This window comes from Pyrus communis, chromosome 3 (assembly GCF_041283825.1).
Source record: "Pyrus communis isolate YQ-2024b chromosome 3, ASM4128382v1, whole genome shotgun sequence".
NCBI classification, from domain to species: Eukaryota; Viridiplantae; Streptophyta; class Magnoliopsida; order Rosales; family Rosaceae; genus Pyrus; species Pyrus communis.
In genome coordinates this window covers 11,069,718-11,087,214 of record NC_142567.1, presented here as the reverse complement: position 1 = coordinate 11,087,214, position 17,497 = coordinate 11,069,718, and the positions used below count along the sequence as shown (strand labels likewise).

General features: G+C 35.1%; 1 protein-coding gene across 1 annotated transcript; it reads right to left on the bottom strand.

Annotated features, from left to right (window-relative positions):
* Positions 1–5,474: 5,474 nt before the first annotated feature.
* On the bottom strand, positions 5,475–6,762 carry LOC137715806 (protein GAST1). Its single transcript, XM_068455155.2, has 4 exons — positions 6,570–6,762; positions 6,432–6,491; positions 6,028–6,061; positions 5,475–5,849 (listed from the first exon to the last, which is right to left on the bottom strand). Exons 1-4 carry the CDS (start codon positions 6,639–6,641, stop codon positions 5,668–5,670), a joined length of 348 nt encoding a protein of 115 aa, XP_068311256.2. The 5' UTR covers positions 6,642–6,762; the 3' UTR covers positions 5,475–5,667.
* Between the last annotated feature and the right edge of the window lie 10,735 nt (positions 6,763–17,497).

Sequence of the window (17,497 nt, the reverse complement as noted above, 5' to 3'; positions counted from 1 at the left end):
ACAGAATTCAATTTGGAGTTATAACGAAGATTTTACGAAACACCGAATACCAAAGGTAAAATGGTAATTTTATATTGGGAAGATATTTTGTGTCCTGTTTTGTGAGCCACATGGGGTTCACACACCATTTCTCCCTTGTCCTAGGTCCCATTCTAGAAATTTTTGACAACTCTCTTGCTGCCACCTCATTTCCTCTCACTAGTTTTATTATTTTCTTAAAACACTTTGTCTTTCTCGTAGTCTCTCCTGCTATCATCTCCCTCAGATTCTTTCTTTCTCCACTCTCTCATTCCTTTCATTCCTCTGCAAGTGCAGACATTAAGCCATTGTCACCATCCCGGTGAGACTTCAACATCCACATCGCATCATCACTACCTGTTCGTACGACCAAAAACGAAGGGCCAAGCCTGGAGCTTGCTTCTCTATCTGAAGAGTGACAATCACTGTTCATCGTCTTCCCTAACGAATCATGGTGAATTATCGCTATTCTTGACAGAAGGTAAAGTTTTAGACCATTCAAATTGTCTTCCACTAGCCTTTTGATGAAGATTAACTCATTTCATGAGTGTTTTGGCATGATTAGATGTAGAAAAGACATGGGATTAGCAAACCCAATTTAAGACGAGGGATGCCGCGAGTTGCAGGCCTTTTTTCGGCCAACTTCGGCCACAACTAATCCAGGGAAAGGTATAATCCTAATCTACACTCATTTATCTTCATTTTGGTAGGTGGAAAGTGAGAAATGATTGAGTTTTGGGCTCGTTTGGAGCTCTGGTTTGCTGCCCAAATTCTGACGATCGGTCCTGCAACGGGGACCGAATCAACCTGACCCAAAAAAAAAAAAAGGACCTAACCCTTTGGGCCAACCCGGTCCAAACCTTTGGGCCGATGTTCCAGCCCAACCCAGTTCCAAAATGGGCTCATAATATTTGGGAATATTCTTTGGAATATTCTTTATGTTGACTTTTTCAGAATTTTCTCAGAAACCCTCCTAGGCTAATTTCGATGCCCCAAGTCCGTTTTTGACATGCATTTAGTGAAATTCCAAATATTTATTGTAGTTAGCTGGCTCAGTGTCTTGGTTGACTTTTTCGTTGACTTTTTAGAAAATTTACCCATAACCCCCCTTAAGGCATTTCGACACCCTGATTCCAAATCTGCCATCGATTTCTCCAAATTCAAACATTTTAATTAAGTTTTATTAATGAGTCTCTATTATGCTTATGTATGATTAACATCGACTATCCATATTTACTCGTCCGAACTACGACTTTGCAAGTATCTGTAAGTAGGTCTTTTCTTTTATATAGTATATATATTATTTGAGTTTCCATACATAGATTAATAATGCATTTTTTAAGTGATGCCATAATTAAATTGACGTTATAAGAATTGTCAAGATGATAAATTATGAGATTATTATGAATCTTACGGGATGCACAGGTATGCATATTATTACAGGATGCCTTGTTTATATTTATGGTAGTGAATAGTATTATGTCGACGTAAATTATTGATTTACCATTGTATGATTTTATTTACATTATCTGTTCATCATTGCTACACCAGTGTTGGTACTCGACCAGGCCAGGGCCAGTCTTTCATGTGTATGTTCACATCGCACCGTATGCTCACTTTGGATCCATTGTAAGTGCCAGTCTTGTCCTAGATTGCTATAGGCAATTAGGACTTGTATGTGATGCGCATAGCGCCAGTCTTCACGTGACTGTAGTACTAGAGTATATATCATTATTACACCCAATCTGCTCATGTCAGAATATCTCTGCATGAACTAGTGTGTCAGCATATGTCGATGAGCACTCGATATGATATGTTTGTTTATGCGAGATTATGTGATTACCGAACGTTAGATGTTTATTTACGTAATATTGTGATGTATTGAATTGTTGAGATATTGCAGGTTACAGTAAGTATTTTCATACTATACGTAGTATGTATATTTTGAAAACTATACTTGTTTTACGACGAGGGCTTATTATATTTTGAAAAGGTATTACAAAGCTTTATTCTTAGGCCCACTCATCTTTTTTTTTTTTTTTCGGCCCTCCAGGTTTTAGTAGCAGAGCTTTCACATCGACAAGGACTTTTCTGGTAAAACGTTGTTATAGAAATACTCTCGACGGTATAAATCTTATCCTACCTTACTGTACTTTACTTATGCTCTGACATCACATATGAAATGGGTTCATTCCTGCTCACATGCACACTCCTACCTTTAGGCACTTTTACGTTTAAATTTATTCACATTTTCCACATCACTACATATTATGGCTTTGTCACCTTCCACTGTTGACCAGCACAGCTCGATTCGGAGTCCAGGTGGACATTAAGGGTCGGGGTGTGTCAACAATAATGACATTAGGGATTAATTGTAGAAGAATGGTCTTCTTTTATAGTTGAGGAGAGTCTCCAGCTTTTGTCCACGGTTGATGTAGGACTCTAGGAGCTTTTATTCCGCTGTTGACATGTATCGTGCTATGATTGGCCTTCTAGGTGGAGGGAAACTCTTGTGCTTCGGTAGGGTGCCTCAGCATGAACCTCTCAATAGGTAGTTGGTATGAAGTTGATTGGTGCTTGGTAGTTTTGAAATTGGGAAAGTATGGTACAAAAATTGGTAAGATTATAATTTTTTTTTAACAAACAATATTAACACAAAATGAAGCTGTTAATAATGTTGGTGTTTACGTTGTGGACGTCCTTAATACACTGTCAAGTAGGTATTATACTTGAATGTGATTGCACTACATTACCAACATTGATGATTACACCATGAGTAAATTATAGCAATGGTCCCTTAACTTTAATCAAATTGGAGCAATGGTCCCTCAACTAAAAATCTATTATCACTGGTCCCTCAACTCATCAAAATGTGTAGCTATGGTCCTTTTCGTCAACTTCGTCAGAATTTTTTCAAAATGAGTTATGTTGGAATGACCATTGCTACAATTTGGGTCCCTCAACTCATCAAAACGTGTAGCTATGGTCATTTTCATTGACTTCGTCAGAATTTTGTAAAATGAGTTATGTTAGAAGAACCATTGCTACAATTGGGTTAAAGTTGAGGGACCAATGCTCTAATTGGGTTAAAGTTGAGGGACCATTTCTCCAGTTGGATCAAAGTTGAGGGACCAATGGTAATGGATTTTTAGTTAAGGGACCATAGATGCACGTTTTAATGAGTTGAGGGACCAATGGTAATGGATTTTTAGTTAAGGGGCCATTGTCCCAGTTGAGTTAAAGTTAAGGGACCATTGCTACGATTTACTCATACACCACAAACATCTTATTATAGTATAAATGTAGGTTATTACAAGTCCACATCATGACATTACAATATAAATGTAGGTTAGTTTTAGATTTCTATAAATTAATTTAATTCCACAAGCCATGAATGACACCTAATCACATTTCTTGGCTACTCATATCAGATATATATATACACACACACGTGATTAAATCATGAAATAATGTCAAATCAAATGTGAATATTGATGAGTCACTTTCATATTATATATTTCATCCTATACATAATACATTTAAGTGAGGTGTTGATACTTTATTTTGTATTTCTAATGAAGAACATGTGACCTTCTTCTGAGCAAAAAGTGATCAAACGGATGAATTTTGAAGTAATTCCAATTGGATCATGGTCATGAGTCTTTCAAGTTGTTTGTGTCCAAGTTTCACATTTTTATGACAAGCCGTTGAATTATGGTGAATAAATAAAGGATGAGTGTGCAAAACTACAAAAGTGTTGTTTCATGATTAATTAGGCTTTTTAACAATCAAGATGACGTTTTCTGGAGTTGAGCCCTTCCATAAAGTTGTTCAGGACGTCTGAATCTTTAACAAGACCTTTGGACCAGTTTTGGAGCTGGTTTAACCCATGAACGTGGCAGATCTTTGAAGTGGTTGATTCTCCATGTTTGATTAGGATTTTGTTTCCTAAGTTATCTTAATTTATTTAATTTTTTGGTTTTATTCTAAGACCTTTTCTAGGAAGAATTTTTACTGTAGAATACATAAGCTTGGCCGACCTCAGGGTTCCTCTCTATGCGATTTGGAGAGAGAATTCAGTTATCGCTTTTAAGATTTGCAGATTTTATACAAGGTGTTTTCAATCCCTTGCTTCTTATTAATATTTTCTTTGGACTTCAATTATGAATATGTGTAACTTTTTTTTTTTTTTTTTTGCTAGGGCGAGGCCACGAGTCTTAACAAGAATATGTAGTATCTTTTCAATTTGTTTATGACCTTATGCATACATGTTTTGAATTATTAATCATCGTGTTTAAACTATCTATTTATCTTTATGCTTGATCACCATTAGGATGCTTAGACAAGTAATTTAATGCAATTTTGGTTGGAGAGTTTGCCTGAAATTGGCTAAGGCTTCTTGTGCTTAATAATTGTAATTTGACTTAAAGCGAATACCATGTCTTAAGGGTTGCCTAGTTTTTCAAAAGGTTTTCATAAAAATTAATGAGCCTTACATTTTTAGATTTGATCCAAACGTCCGGACGGGTTGCATGTTTGATATATGTTCTAGTTTGGGGCTAGAATTTGCATTAGGAAAAACCTAACCTTCAAAGTATGCATATATAAGTCATAAGCAATTGGGAGAACTACATATGATTGTTAAGCTAACAACGGAACCCTAGTGTCTTTTAAACTTGATTTTTCAAAACGTGTTTTTACTTTATTTTCCATTGTTTCCGATTTTCATAAACTTTTGTTATTTCACTTCACAAATTCAAATCTTTTTCTAAACTATATGTTAAATAATCAATTGAGAATTGTTTATAAATATAAAATGTATTAACAATCCCTGTGGAGAATGGTCTTACTTGAGTTGTTCTACTACAACTAACTTGTACTCTTGCAAGTATATTTATGATTTTAACCCTATTTGCGCAGGTGGTAAAAATCATGTCAAATATCTTTAATCACTATTTGAAAATTGAAAACTCATTTGTTAACTATTTTTAGTTCTAAAAATGAAAATTGAAAACTAAAAGCCAAATTTTGAAAACTCAAAATGCCCATTTGAGTTTTTATTTTGTTCAAAACTGAAAACTAAAAAAACTAAAAGTAGTTACCAAACGAGTTTTTCATCTTCTAGTTAAAAAGAAAAAGTGAAACTGAAAATGAAACAATCATCAAATGGCACACAATTTTAATTTATTGAGTGTTGCAAATGGTGGATTGATCTGGTGATTAAAGCTTACTCTTCAACCTACGGCATCATGGTTTTAAACCTTCCCCCCCCCTCCTCTTCTAGTGTAAATTAAAGTAGTATAATACTTGTACTATAAATTTTTTTTATTGATAGTTGGATTTTGCATGAATTTCATGATTTTCCAACTTCTAGGTGTTAAGAACAATATCAAAGGTTTATTTAGCTCGTTAACTAGAACATTTTCATCCATGAGATTTGAACTTCGAGCGTTCTAAAAAAAAATTACAATTATATATTTGTCAAATCACATAACTAATACATAAGTCGAATCCTCAAGCCTCTACCTTTTTAAGGTGGATATTTTGGAGCATACAACATCATGTTATTAGGCTTAAGTTGCATATTATATTATAAGAGAGCTTGACTAACTATCATATATGTAGAATGCATAAATTGGAGTAAAGTCCTTAGGGGCATTTTGGTCCTCCTTTCTTGGTCTTCCAGTTATTGTAGCAAGGGCAAACTTGTTTGTTTCCATATGTTCCAGGAGGCACACACAAGCACTTGGCGCAACACTTTTGGCAGAAAAACAAACAAGGCTTCTTGTATGCTGTAGCCGAGCACCGACTTGTACATCGCGGTGCGCACTCTGATTAAACACAATTAATTAAACAAAACATTTGGAAAATTAATTAGATTGTGAATTTTTAATAAGATTTAAACTCCATTAAACCAAAATATTATTTACTAGGACTTGTATTAGTTCCTTGCCATTGCCAAAAGTAGAAGATCTATATGAAGGTAACATATAAAAATTTATAACCCACCTTGAGGACGAAGGCTGCCTTGGGTAGTACCATGCTGCAATATATTATAAAGAATAAATTAGAAATACTAATTAACCATGGAATTAATGTCTACATAGAGGAGCCCCTTCTTAGCAAATACTCTTTTACTATAGCAAAAACAGATAGCTATAAAACTGTCATAGAGATTATGAATTCACCATATAGAACCTCTTATACATTTAACTATTTCTCTCCATTTTGTCTAGAATGTGAGGGTCCTATACGGTAAAATACATAAACTCTACGGGAGCCTATCGGCTCGTGTTTGCTACAGTGAAACGAGATCTCTGCTAATAAGGTGGGATATATATTATATAGTGATAGAACCATCGTGGACAATATATTCACCATATATATGTATATAAAATTATAAATAGTCTCACCGGTTGGTAATTCCCTTGGTGCTGTTGTTGAAATGCCGATGTTTCTACGGTGGAGGCGCCCTAGAAATTCAAAGGAAAACACACATTATCGTAAGTACTCAGAAGAGAGAGAGAGAGAGAGAGAGAGGGAGAGATTACCTGGTTTGGTTCAAGTAAAACAAGTATCAAAGCCACACATAACATGAAAATGCTTAGTAATTTAGTAGCCATTTTCTCTGCGCTGAAACTTGGAGATAAAAGTGAAGTTCATACAGCAGCACAGAGAGAGAGGTTGAGGTTATGGGAGATTTGTGGTAGAGTGGAGTGACATATTTATAGGCAGATGCAGTAGGCATTAGAATTTAGCTGTATATATTTTTGAATATATTTTTGCAGTTTTTCACTGTATGATGCTTTTTGAGGACACAGGGCAATGACGAAAGGATAGTTTTCTGCTTCAGTGTGTAACCAACAAGCACATGCATATACCTCACATCATCTTATCTATACAACAACAACCCTTCAGCTCTTTGCAGAAACATGAAAAGCCCAAAAATATCCTTGCAATTTGTTTAAGAATGAAGCCCTTCATTCACGGAAATGATAAGTGCTCACCCTTTATTTCTGTTTTTATTTGATTTTTTTTTATTTGATATAAATGCCAAAAATCAAATAAGAGGCATCTTAACCGTTCACATAAATGGTTAAAAAAAGAAAAAAATTGGTTCACATAATGCATCTCTATCAAAAGGGTAATGCTATGAAGACCATCTATTTAAACCATATGACATAATGTATCTCTACCAAGAAATTAATTGCTTAAGTATTGATGAACGTGTTTATTTCTTATTATTGACACATCACATAGTTCACAAATTTAGTCTAAAAAATTGTTCTACCTAGCAATACTTCTATCAAAAACATTAACTCGTGCAAGGTAATCTCTCAAAATATAATCTTGCTAACATTAATATAGTATCTATACGGATAATGCTATTCACACAATTATCTTTACCTCTTATACACCCTTGCTAATTTTTTGTCATTAATCATTTTCCATTCATTCGACCCGACAGCTAAAAATTAAAAAAGGTACGTAAGAAATAAATATGCGTGTGTGGATAACATTACGTTCTTTTCGTAACCGTTGTATTAATTTTGTCACCTTTACGTATGTCTCCGTCTTGTTCTCACAAAATCAGAATTTTCAAGGCTAAAATGGGTAATGCAAAAAATGTGGGGTACATAGTGTCCATGGCCCTGTTATCTCGTCCATGTGAAATAAAAAACAGTTGGGAATTGACAGGCCCCTCAGCATGTGAGAAGTGCACATGCTCATTATGCTCACATGGGACTCAAAAGCAACCTTCATCTGCTAAAATTACCGGTGAAAACAACTAATGCAGGTAGACACTTTTTAAGAATGATGCGGACCTTCTTCTTTCTTATTTTCTTTGCTTCAGATGCCGCAAGTTAGCTTTTCAATTTTCTTTTTCTTCAATCTATAAAAAAAAAAGAAATTTTTTCATCTCTTCAGTGTACCACATGTTAATCGTCTATTAAATAAATAGTGCATTGTTGAACACGTAACAAATATTATTAGACGGTAATGTCACTGAGACTAAATCTTGATTGCATAAGAAAATTTCTCCTATACAAGGGGATAATGTGAGCATGGAGAACTAATATTAACAAACAAGATCTTGAGTACACGGTGAATGCTATTAAGGGCGTGTTCGATACATATCGTTAGCTTGGCTTGGACTAATTATAGGGATTGGCTGGTTTGGCTTGGGTTGAGTTGGTTCTGTTTGGGCCGCTCATTTTATCCCACATATAGAAGGTATAATCCCAACTTATCGAAGTTAGCTGATCTCATGTTTGATTTAAGTTGGGATTAGTTTTTAATAGCCCAATCTAGTCTTGGTTTGATTAGTGAAGCTCCTCCTCAAGTACAAACCCTTATTTCACCGTATACTAGCAAGGAGTTGGATAAGTTAGTCGATGGTGGGGCAGGAGCTATGTTTCACCAACCGGGGCAGGTGATGCGGAATAAATAAGCACACAAATTAAAACCCTCTTGTGACAATTGTAGTATATGAATAAGTAGGGATCGTTCTTAACCGGGGATTAGGAGGGATTGCAAAATCACTTGGAAACTGACTCAAAAACGTAAAACAAAGATTAAAACACTAAACTAGACTCAAAGAATGCAAACTAAACAATAAAACACTAAAACAAAACAAAAGACTCAAAACAGCCCCAAAACACTCAAAACTGCCTTAAAAACACTTTCTGGGCAGTTTTGAGCACTTTGACTAATTTGGACGAATTTGGGTAATAAATTGAATCAAAACACTTAGAAACACAAACTAAGACACTTTCTAACTAAATTAGACACTAAAGTAAAGGGGGATTGAGTTTTTGACGAAACTAAATAAAATGCACAGATTGTAATTAAGGGCAGATTGTAAAGATGAATTGGATGAAAATATGGATGGAATGCTAGCTAGAAGGTTCTTCTCCACACATGTCACACTTGCATACAAGATGATTTTCAGTTGGTCTTTCGATGAATTATGAAACTCAACACTCCGGGTTAATTAGGTCCGCTTAAATTAACCTTCAGATTTCACTAGAATCATTGAATTGGATGAATATGCATTGCAAACAAATTATTCCTAACAAGTTCTCTATATGAACAGCATGATAAAGATACAAGTTAGAATCATTACGTTCTTTGGAAATCATGATGCATTCGTTACTATGATGAGCATGAAACTAGTGCCAAGAATTCATTTAACGCGATTGTTTATAAGCAACCTCCACTACTTGTGAATATAAGTTCATAACTATTAAGTGAAATTCACTTATATTCTAGCGTCATATTCATGCATGAAAATTAAGCGCGCACTCTCAATAAACATACACAAATAAGTTATCAATCAAGCAGTTAAACAAATTGAATCCACAATACATGAAATTCCAACCAAAGGTAATCAAATCATATTGCAAGCATAAACATGGTTTCGAATCACCCCCTAGCTAAATAGGGGTTTAGCCTCTCATGTTCACAGAAAGAGAAATAAAATTGAATTTAAACATAAAGATTAAAAGATCGATTACACCTAGAACGCCCAACGAATCCACTTGAATTTCTACGCGTCTAAGTCCCTCTTTCTTCTTCTCCTTGCTGTGGCAGAGAGGTTGTGGGTGGTTTTTGGATGATTTTCTGATTTGGGAATGGGTTTAGGGAAGTGTGGTGGTGCGGCAAGGTGGTAGGAAAGTGTATGGAGGTGTGGAAGGTGGCTGGAAGGGTTGGTAGTGCTGCGGCAATGGTGGGGAGTGGCTGCAATGGAAGGGGAATGCACGGATTGAATGGAGATAATCAATGGGTGGCTGCGGCTGTTAGGTTTTGTGGTTGATGGGAATGATGGCTTAGGGAGAAATTAGGGTGAATGAATGAATGATATGAATGATAAGTGAATCAATGAGAGAAAGCTAGGGTTTTAGAACTAAAAGGTGCGGCTGAGATGGATTTTGGATGAATGAAAGGCTACGGATTCAAGGGAATTATGGAAGGGTGCGGATAGGATGTAAAAATGTGTAGGGTTTCAGAAAATAAACCCTAATTTATTTTGGTTAATCAATGACAACAATAAAGAGCTCCACTTTGTAACGATGACTGCTGATCTTTTTGTGGGCATTACTGTGTGACCTCCCTTGAGCTACTCATCCATTCTAATATCCTCAACATGATGTTGGCCACAAAAAAATAGAAGAAACACAGACTCAAAAGATTGTATGTCTCTCAATAACCTATTTGTTTCGGCCATACTATCATTGGTGTTATCATCAATAATCATTTCAAGCAGATTGACCATGGACGAGAACCAAGAAATCAAATCAAAATACCATAATGTGAATTTCATCTTGTACCTCTGGTACGTTTTATAAGAGAATCATTTTCTAGAGCTTTCATAAGTTCTTTTTGTTGCATCTCTCTAAATACATCACGAAGCTTACATGAAGCTCCAATATTATTTACCACATTATTAGCCAATAGGAAAAATATGTTACCATCAACATTATCCTTTTGTCGTGATAATAAGAGCTAATTGGAGTTGATGAGCAAAGCAATGAACATATAATGCACAAGGTTGTTCATTCAAAATCTTTATCTGAAGGTCATTGAATTCACATTTCATATTACTATCACCATCATAACCTTGCCCTCATAAATTAAAGAAGATCAATTCATTAAAATTAAAGAACATATCAATAGACACATTTAGTGTGTTTGAAATGGTGTTAGGAACACGTTGAACTCCTACAAACCTTTCAATGACTTGCCCATTTTTGTCCACATAACGCAAAACCATCACATTTTGCTCTTTTATGGAAACATCATGTGCCTCATCAACCATTAAAGAAAAGAACCAAGCATTCTTCATATAAGTTATGATAGCATTAATGGTTTCATTAGAAAGATATTTTTTAATTGAATGAGCTATTAGCTTGAGATTTCCCAGAGCTTTATCTAACACAACGACCTTTATTTTCTCATCATGATTACCTAGGAATTGTAAGGGCTTCAAATAGTTACTTTTGTTGCTTTCAGTGTTACTTTAATCATGACTTAGTGCAATCGATTCACGTATTCAAGCAAGTGCGGTAAGCCATATGAGCTTCTTCTGACTGTTTGACCACAACTATTTCAATGTGTGTCTTTTGATTCATTAGATTACCAGCGGCTTCAACAACTTTATTGTAAAAACTACCAGACATGTTTTTCAAAACATGCTCTTGTGTGCTTCTAATTTTGAAAGCCTACCTATTGTTTTATAAATAGCAATAAAAGCAAAATGCAGCGTCTTTAAATATACTATATTTCAACCAATGAAATTCCTTTAATCAATTATCAACAAACCGTAACTTTTTATTCGAATGCAAAGTGAATGGAAAATCATGATCTTTAGCTCTAAAAGGCTCCATCAATATATATGCTCTTCGAACCTCATCTCGAATATTGGAGGATAATCCTTCATTGGAATTTTGTTTCCGGGGTCTCTCTCAAGATTATCCAAATAACTTTTAACTCATTTTGTTGTAGAGTGCAATTATCAGCAATTGGACTAGAACTATTTTCAATTGGAGGTGAACTATCCAGAATAGGATTGGAACTATCTAAATTTGAAGAACTATTTGGAATAGGATTGTCCGAACTAATTGATGATGATTTTCCCTTGCAATACTGTTCCCAATTTGATTGTACTTTTGTTTATTGAGGATGTGTAGTCTGGTTTTGTATGTCATGCGAACCTCTAAATTTGAGTTTTTGAATGGTTTAATTAGTGTTTTGATTGTTTGGGCTTTTATAAAATACCATTATCAAAGACCCTTATATGTATTCACTGTTTGGCCCTTTTTTTTTAAGTAGTGTTTTTCAGAAGAAAAAAAAAAAAAAAAACTAAACTAAAAATCTTAATAAATTAACAATAAATATGTATGAACTCACACTAAATCTTACATAAATTCTGAAGTTGCTGCTGGTTACCTTCGTGGTTGGTTTGGGTGGAATGGGGAACAGGAATGGCAAAGACAGTTAGATATTATAAATTGTAATTGGTAAAGTGAATTGGATTGAAAGTGGTCAGACTAATGAAAAGCCATTTGGCTTTTATTAAATTTTAAATGGTTTGACTTTTCTATAAAAGATATTACTACTAGATTAAGTGCTTTATTACGTGAGTTTTTTAATTTATTTTAATGACTTAGCTCAAAACGACGTCGTTTTAGCCAAGTCATTTGAAAAAATAATTGGCTTTCTTCTTCCTCCTTCTGTTTTGCATTGTAGCAACTATGGCTGTTGTTCTTTTCCACCACTGCCCAGACTTGGGTGGTCCTCGGAGATCCAAACAACCATTTATCTAAGCTTTCAAGTGTTCCGAGACCACCCTGGCCCCTTAATAGATCTGCCCCTGAGTGTGGGTAGATATAAGGCCCTTTATAATATAACAAGTATTCATAATGAATACTTGTTTTGTGAAATACTGTTATGAGATTTCACTTTTTATAGTGGTATTTTAATTTTGAGATTTTATTTTATTTTCATTGAAACAAAACCCAATCTTTACAGTTTGATTTGCATTCTTTTCTTTTAATAGAGCTCTATCCCATGACTGTTTAGGCAAAAATTGTCGCAAATCAGAGTTGAAATGAAGAAGTTATGAGTGTTGACAATGAGAGGCAATTTAGCTTTTTGCACTTACTATAAATACTAATTTATGTTAAGGGAAACATGGAATGTTCCAAAAAATGAAAACTTTCAATTTCTAAAAGTCAACCCAGAAACTCCAACCTCTCGACCAATCCTGTTTTCTTCGTGATCTTTCGAAGCAAAATCCAGCCATCTCTGGCAGAATTAAACCGCAACACCACCACCAACTTGAAGCTCTTATTTCCCTTAATAAAACCCACTCAAGAACCACCTTGATAGACCATCATGTGGAGGTGATGTGAGACCATGAATTTTCTAGGGTTTCGGCAAAACCTTTTTTTTTTTTTTTGGCAAATTTGCCAAGCGTCGACCGGTGCTACCACCTAAAGTTGTAGCCAATTATCTCTAACCAACCTTGACCTCATTGGACCATCGTAGACGACGAATTGACACTGTGAAGATTAAGACACCCGCAAACTTTATAGGCAAAATTGACCATCTTTTTAATGCTATAGATAATTACTCCTACTCTCTGCCTGCAATCTTCGTTTGCATCAAAATGAAAATAGTATTCTCCCACTTTCATACTTTTCCATCTCGAAATATTTGCCCTCTTAGAGGCTTATCCATCATCACAGGATTTTGGTTGAAAATCCATCTACACAGGGTTTTGTTCCATCAAATGTGCCTGTGGCGAAATTTTGGTTGAAAAGTCGAAGTTTCATCTTCATCGGATTGCTTCTGGCTTTGTTGCATCAAAATTCTCAAGGTGAAGTTTTAGTTTGATCTCTAGTTCACACTTCAAATTTCGTTTTTAGTTTTGTTTTACCATTGTTGCACAATTATAAATGTTGGTTCGATCTCTGCCCTAAACAGTGGTTTTTGTTTGGTAGGGTTTGATTTTCATTGCTAGTGCTCTAAGCTATAATATGACATTGTTTTTTAATTACTTAAAATGTGATTACAACTAGTGCTCTGAGCTATGATATATTTTGGGGTGTTTGTTTCTCTGGTTTATGTTGTGTTGCCGAAAGAGTTTTGTCTACTTCAAAATTCACTTTAACTTAAAATCCCATTTTCAAACTCCAATTTGCTTCAATCACAATGAACATTCTTGTGGCTTATTTCTTAGGTGTTATCTTTGGGTGTTTGAGTGCATTTATAGTGCTTTTTCTTGGGAAGTTCTACAAGAAAAAGCTACACATAGTCGATTATTTGCTAAACACGTGCATTCCAAACCCGTTCCACAAACAGCCTACAAGATATGATATAGGAAGAAACTAAGTCTTAATCGCCTTAAGATTTGAAGTTGTCCTACATATGTCAAGAAACTTGATGTAGGTAAGCTTGAAATAAGGTCTGTTAAATGCTACTTTGAAGGGTAACCTAACAAACTCAAGGATACGAATTATATCACAATGACGATCAAAAGTTTTGTCTCCAAAACTGTTGTATTCCTTGAAAATAAATTGTTCTCAAAAGAATGATAGAGCTAAAGGAAATTCCTGATGAGCCACAAATAAGCACCCAACAGACAAACAACTTTATTCTTAAACCCTAAGTTCTATGCAGATCTGAAAATGTCAGCAAGTTACTTTAGAGGTATGATATGGCTAATGACTTTGGGAAATTACACTTTATTGGTAACAATGATACAAAGAATGACCCTACAGACTACACTGAAGCAATGTTAAACATTGATTAAAAAAATGGCAAGAAGCCATGAAATCTTAAATGGATTCCATGTGTGAAAATCAAGTCTGGACTCTTGTAGACCCTTTAGTGGGTATAATAACAATTGGAAACAAATGAGTCTTCAAATGGAAATTAGGCGTTGATGGAAACATGGAAACTTATCTAGCTAGATTCGTAGCCAAAGGTTACAAACAACGAGAAAATATTGACTACGAAGAAGTCTTCTCTCTTGTAGCTATAATTAAATCCATTCGAATATTCCTTGTTATAATTGCATACTATGATATGAGATCTGACAAATGAATGTAAAGACAACTTTTCTGAACGGCCACCTAGTAGAAATCTCTGTATGACTTAAACCAAAGGCTTCGTGTCCAAATCTGAAAAAGTACGCAAGCTTCAGATATCCATTTATGGACTCAAGCAAACTTCTTGAGTTGGAATATTCATTTTGACACTAAAATCAAATTGTTTGGTTTCATACAAAATAAAGATGACAATTGTGTTTATCAAAAGGTCGTCAGTAGTGTAGTCATGTTCCTTGTGTAGATGGCATACTACTATTTGGGAATGAAAATACAATGCTTTCTTCTGTAGAAGTGTAGCTATCCAAAACCTTCCACATGAAACTTTCTTATGTACTTGGGATACAACTCTATTGTGATGGATCTAGAACATTCATTGGATTATCTCAATATATACATAGATAAAGTGCTAAAGGTTTAATAAGGAAGAATCTAATAAAGGTTATCTTCCTGTGAGACTTGAAATTCACCTTTGCAAGTCTATGAGACCTAAGATTCCTGAAGAAGTGCAACAAATGAGTAAGATTCCTTATGCTTCTGTAATAGGCAATCTCATGTATGCTATGGTATGCACAAGGCCAAATATCGCTTCTGATGTCCAGCATTACTAGTCGAAATTAACCTAACCCAAAATTAGAACATAGGGTAGAAGTCAAGAATGTCTTAAAGTATCTAAAAAGAACTAAAAAGATGTTCCTCGTTTATGAAGGAGATTCTGAGTTGTGACTTTCTAGTGAAAGCTTATACAGATGCAGTTTCCAATCTAACATTGATGATAGAAGTTCCAACTCCAGATTTTTGTTCACTCTGAATGGTTGGGTGTTGGAAGAGTAAGAAACGGGATGTCATTGTTGATTCCACGAGTAAGGCAGAATATTTTGTTGTAAATGAAGCAAGCAAAGAGACATTATGGATGAAGTTCATTACTAAATTTTGAATGGTTCCCACCATATAATCACCAGTAACTTTAAACTTGATAACAATGGGGCTATATGTAATACCCTAGAAATATTTAAAATATATGATTATGTGGAAATTTTTTCAAAAAGTGGAAAAGACGAAAATGCCCAAGTTGGCTAAATTGAACTATACGAGAACGCATTTTATCCTTATATATTTTATCATATTTCTTGGTATATTTGGATAAAGCTCAATCTCATGAACACAGAGGTGTAAACCGTTCGTGAAATGGAGTAATAACGAAAATGATGTTAACGATTGAAGTTGAGGACAAAATGGTCAATTTACTATTTCTGGAAGGCTCCAGATATTTGGAGCCAAATCTGGGATGCCACGTGTGTGGTTGTGATGAAGAAGGAATGAGAGAAAGAAGGGAAAAGAGAGGGGGACCCGGCCAATCAAGGAGAAAAGAAAGGAGAGAAAGGAGGGAATGGAGGAGGAAGAAAACCAGATCCTTCATTGATCCGTCGACCCGACCCGATCGGATCTTCTGAGCTCAGCCACCGTTGACGATGGGATTAGTGTCAAAATGATCTTTACTTCGAACCCAATCGTTCCCCTTCCCATTTCCATCACAAAATTTGATAAAGTTGGTGGATTTCGAGAGAAACCATACAGAGGGGATGCACGGGTTTGGCTTCGATTCGCCAAAACCTGAAGCTAACTCCTACCATTACTACCACCAATAGTCTCCCCTCAATGTCAGGAACAAAGCCCAAGCAATGGTTGGGGTGTCGGAATGTGTTTTGAGGTTGAATCGTGAACACCTATTTTAAGGGTTTCCGACGATCCAAGGCTGATTTCAGGCGTTCCCCGACCGAATTGGACTTGACCCAAGTATAAAAATTACTCCTCTAATTGAGATCTTCATGCTTGTAAAATTTGATAATTTTTGGAGTTAGTCGGAAAATTGGGTTTCCGTTCACCGGAAACCGCCATCTGTGGCAGTGCGGGCAGCTGCGCGTGGCCAATGGGCCGATGTTGCCATTTTGTGCATATTTTGATATTCTAAATATGAGTTTGGTACCAAATTGATGTGTTTCGATTCTTAAACCCAAAGTTGGTTATTTCGGTTATTTGCATATTATCGGATATGGTTTGGAAAATGAAATGTGAACTACGAATGACTTGATCCCTTAGTAGGATATGTAGGCAGTCTAACGAGAAGGTTAGATGAAGCCATAATAAAATAATTGAGATTAATAATTTAGGCCTATCTTAGTAATTAGCTTCCGAATTAGAAATTTTGGGTCGTTACACTATAGCTCAAGCCAGGGAAACTAGGGCTCATCAAAAGAACAAGTATTTCAACAAATGCTTCAATATCATTAAATGATATGCTGCCAAAAGTAAAGTCAACATCCTGAAGTTTGCATCAGCAGATAATATAGTCGATCGAATGACCAAACCAATGTCTCCAGCTTGATCATCACATGGAAAAGATAGGCATTATATACATGGGAAGATGGCTTTGAGTGCAAGTAGGAGATCGTTAAAAGTATGTCGTTAAAGCAAGGTTGGGGCTTAGCGCCTACACGCCTAAGTGAGGGCCTAGGCAAATTTAAGTAATTTATTAAATATCATATAAAAAATGTCTAATTGACTACTTACACTTCAACAAAAAAAAAAAAAAAAAAAAAAAAAACTACTTGTATTTGAAACATAAAATTCAAAAATTAGACATTGTTATGCCAAAAGAGCATCCAATATAATGGAAAACACAAATTAATTTATAACTAAATGGGTCCACTTCATAAACTCATCAACTATATATGTATGTATTAATTGTTTTATTATAAAAATTTTAATTTTGGGTTTTTATATTGATTACTTAATTAACTAAATAGGCCCATGATAGATAAATCTATCAACAAAAGAACCAATATTTCAGATCTGGGTTCTGAAAC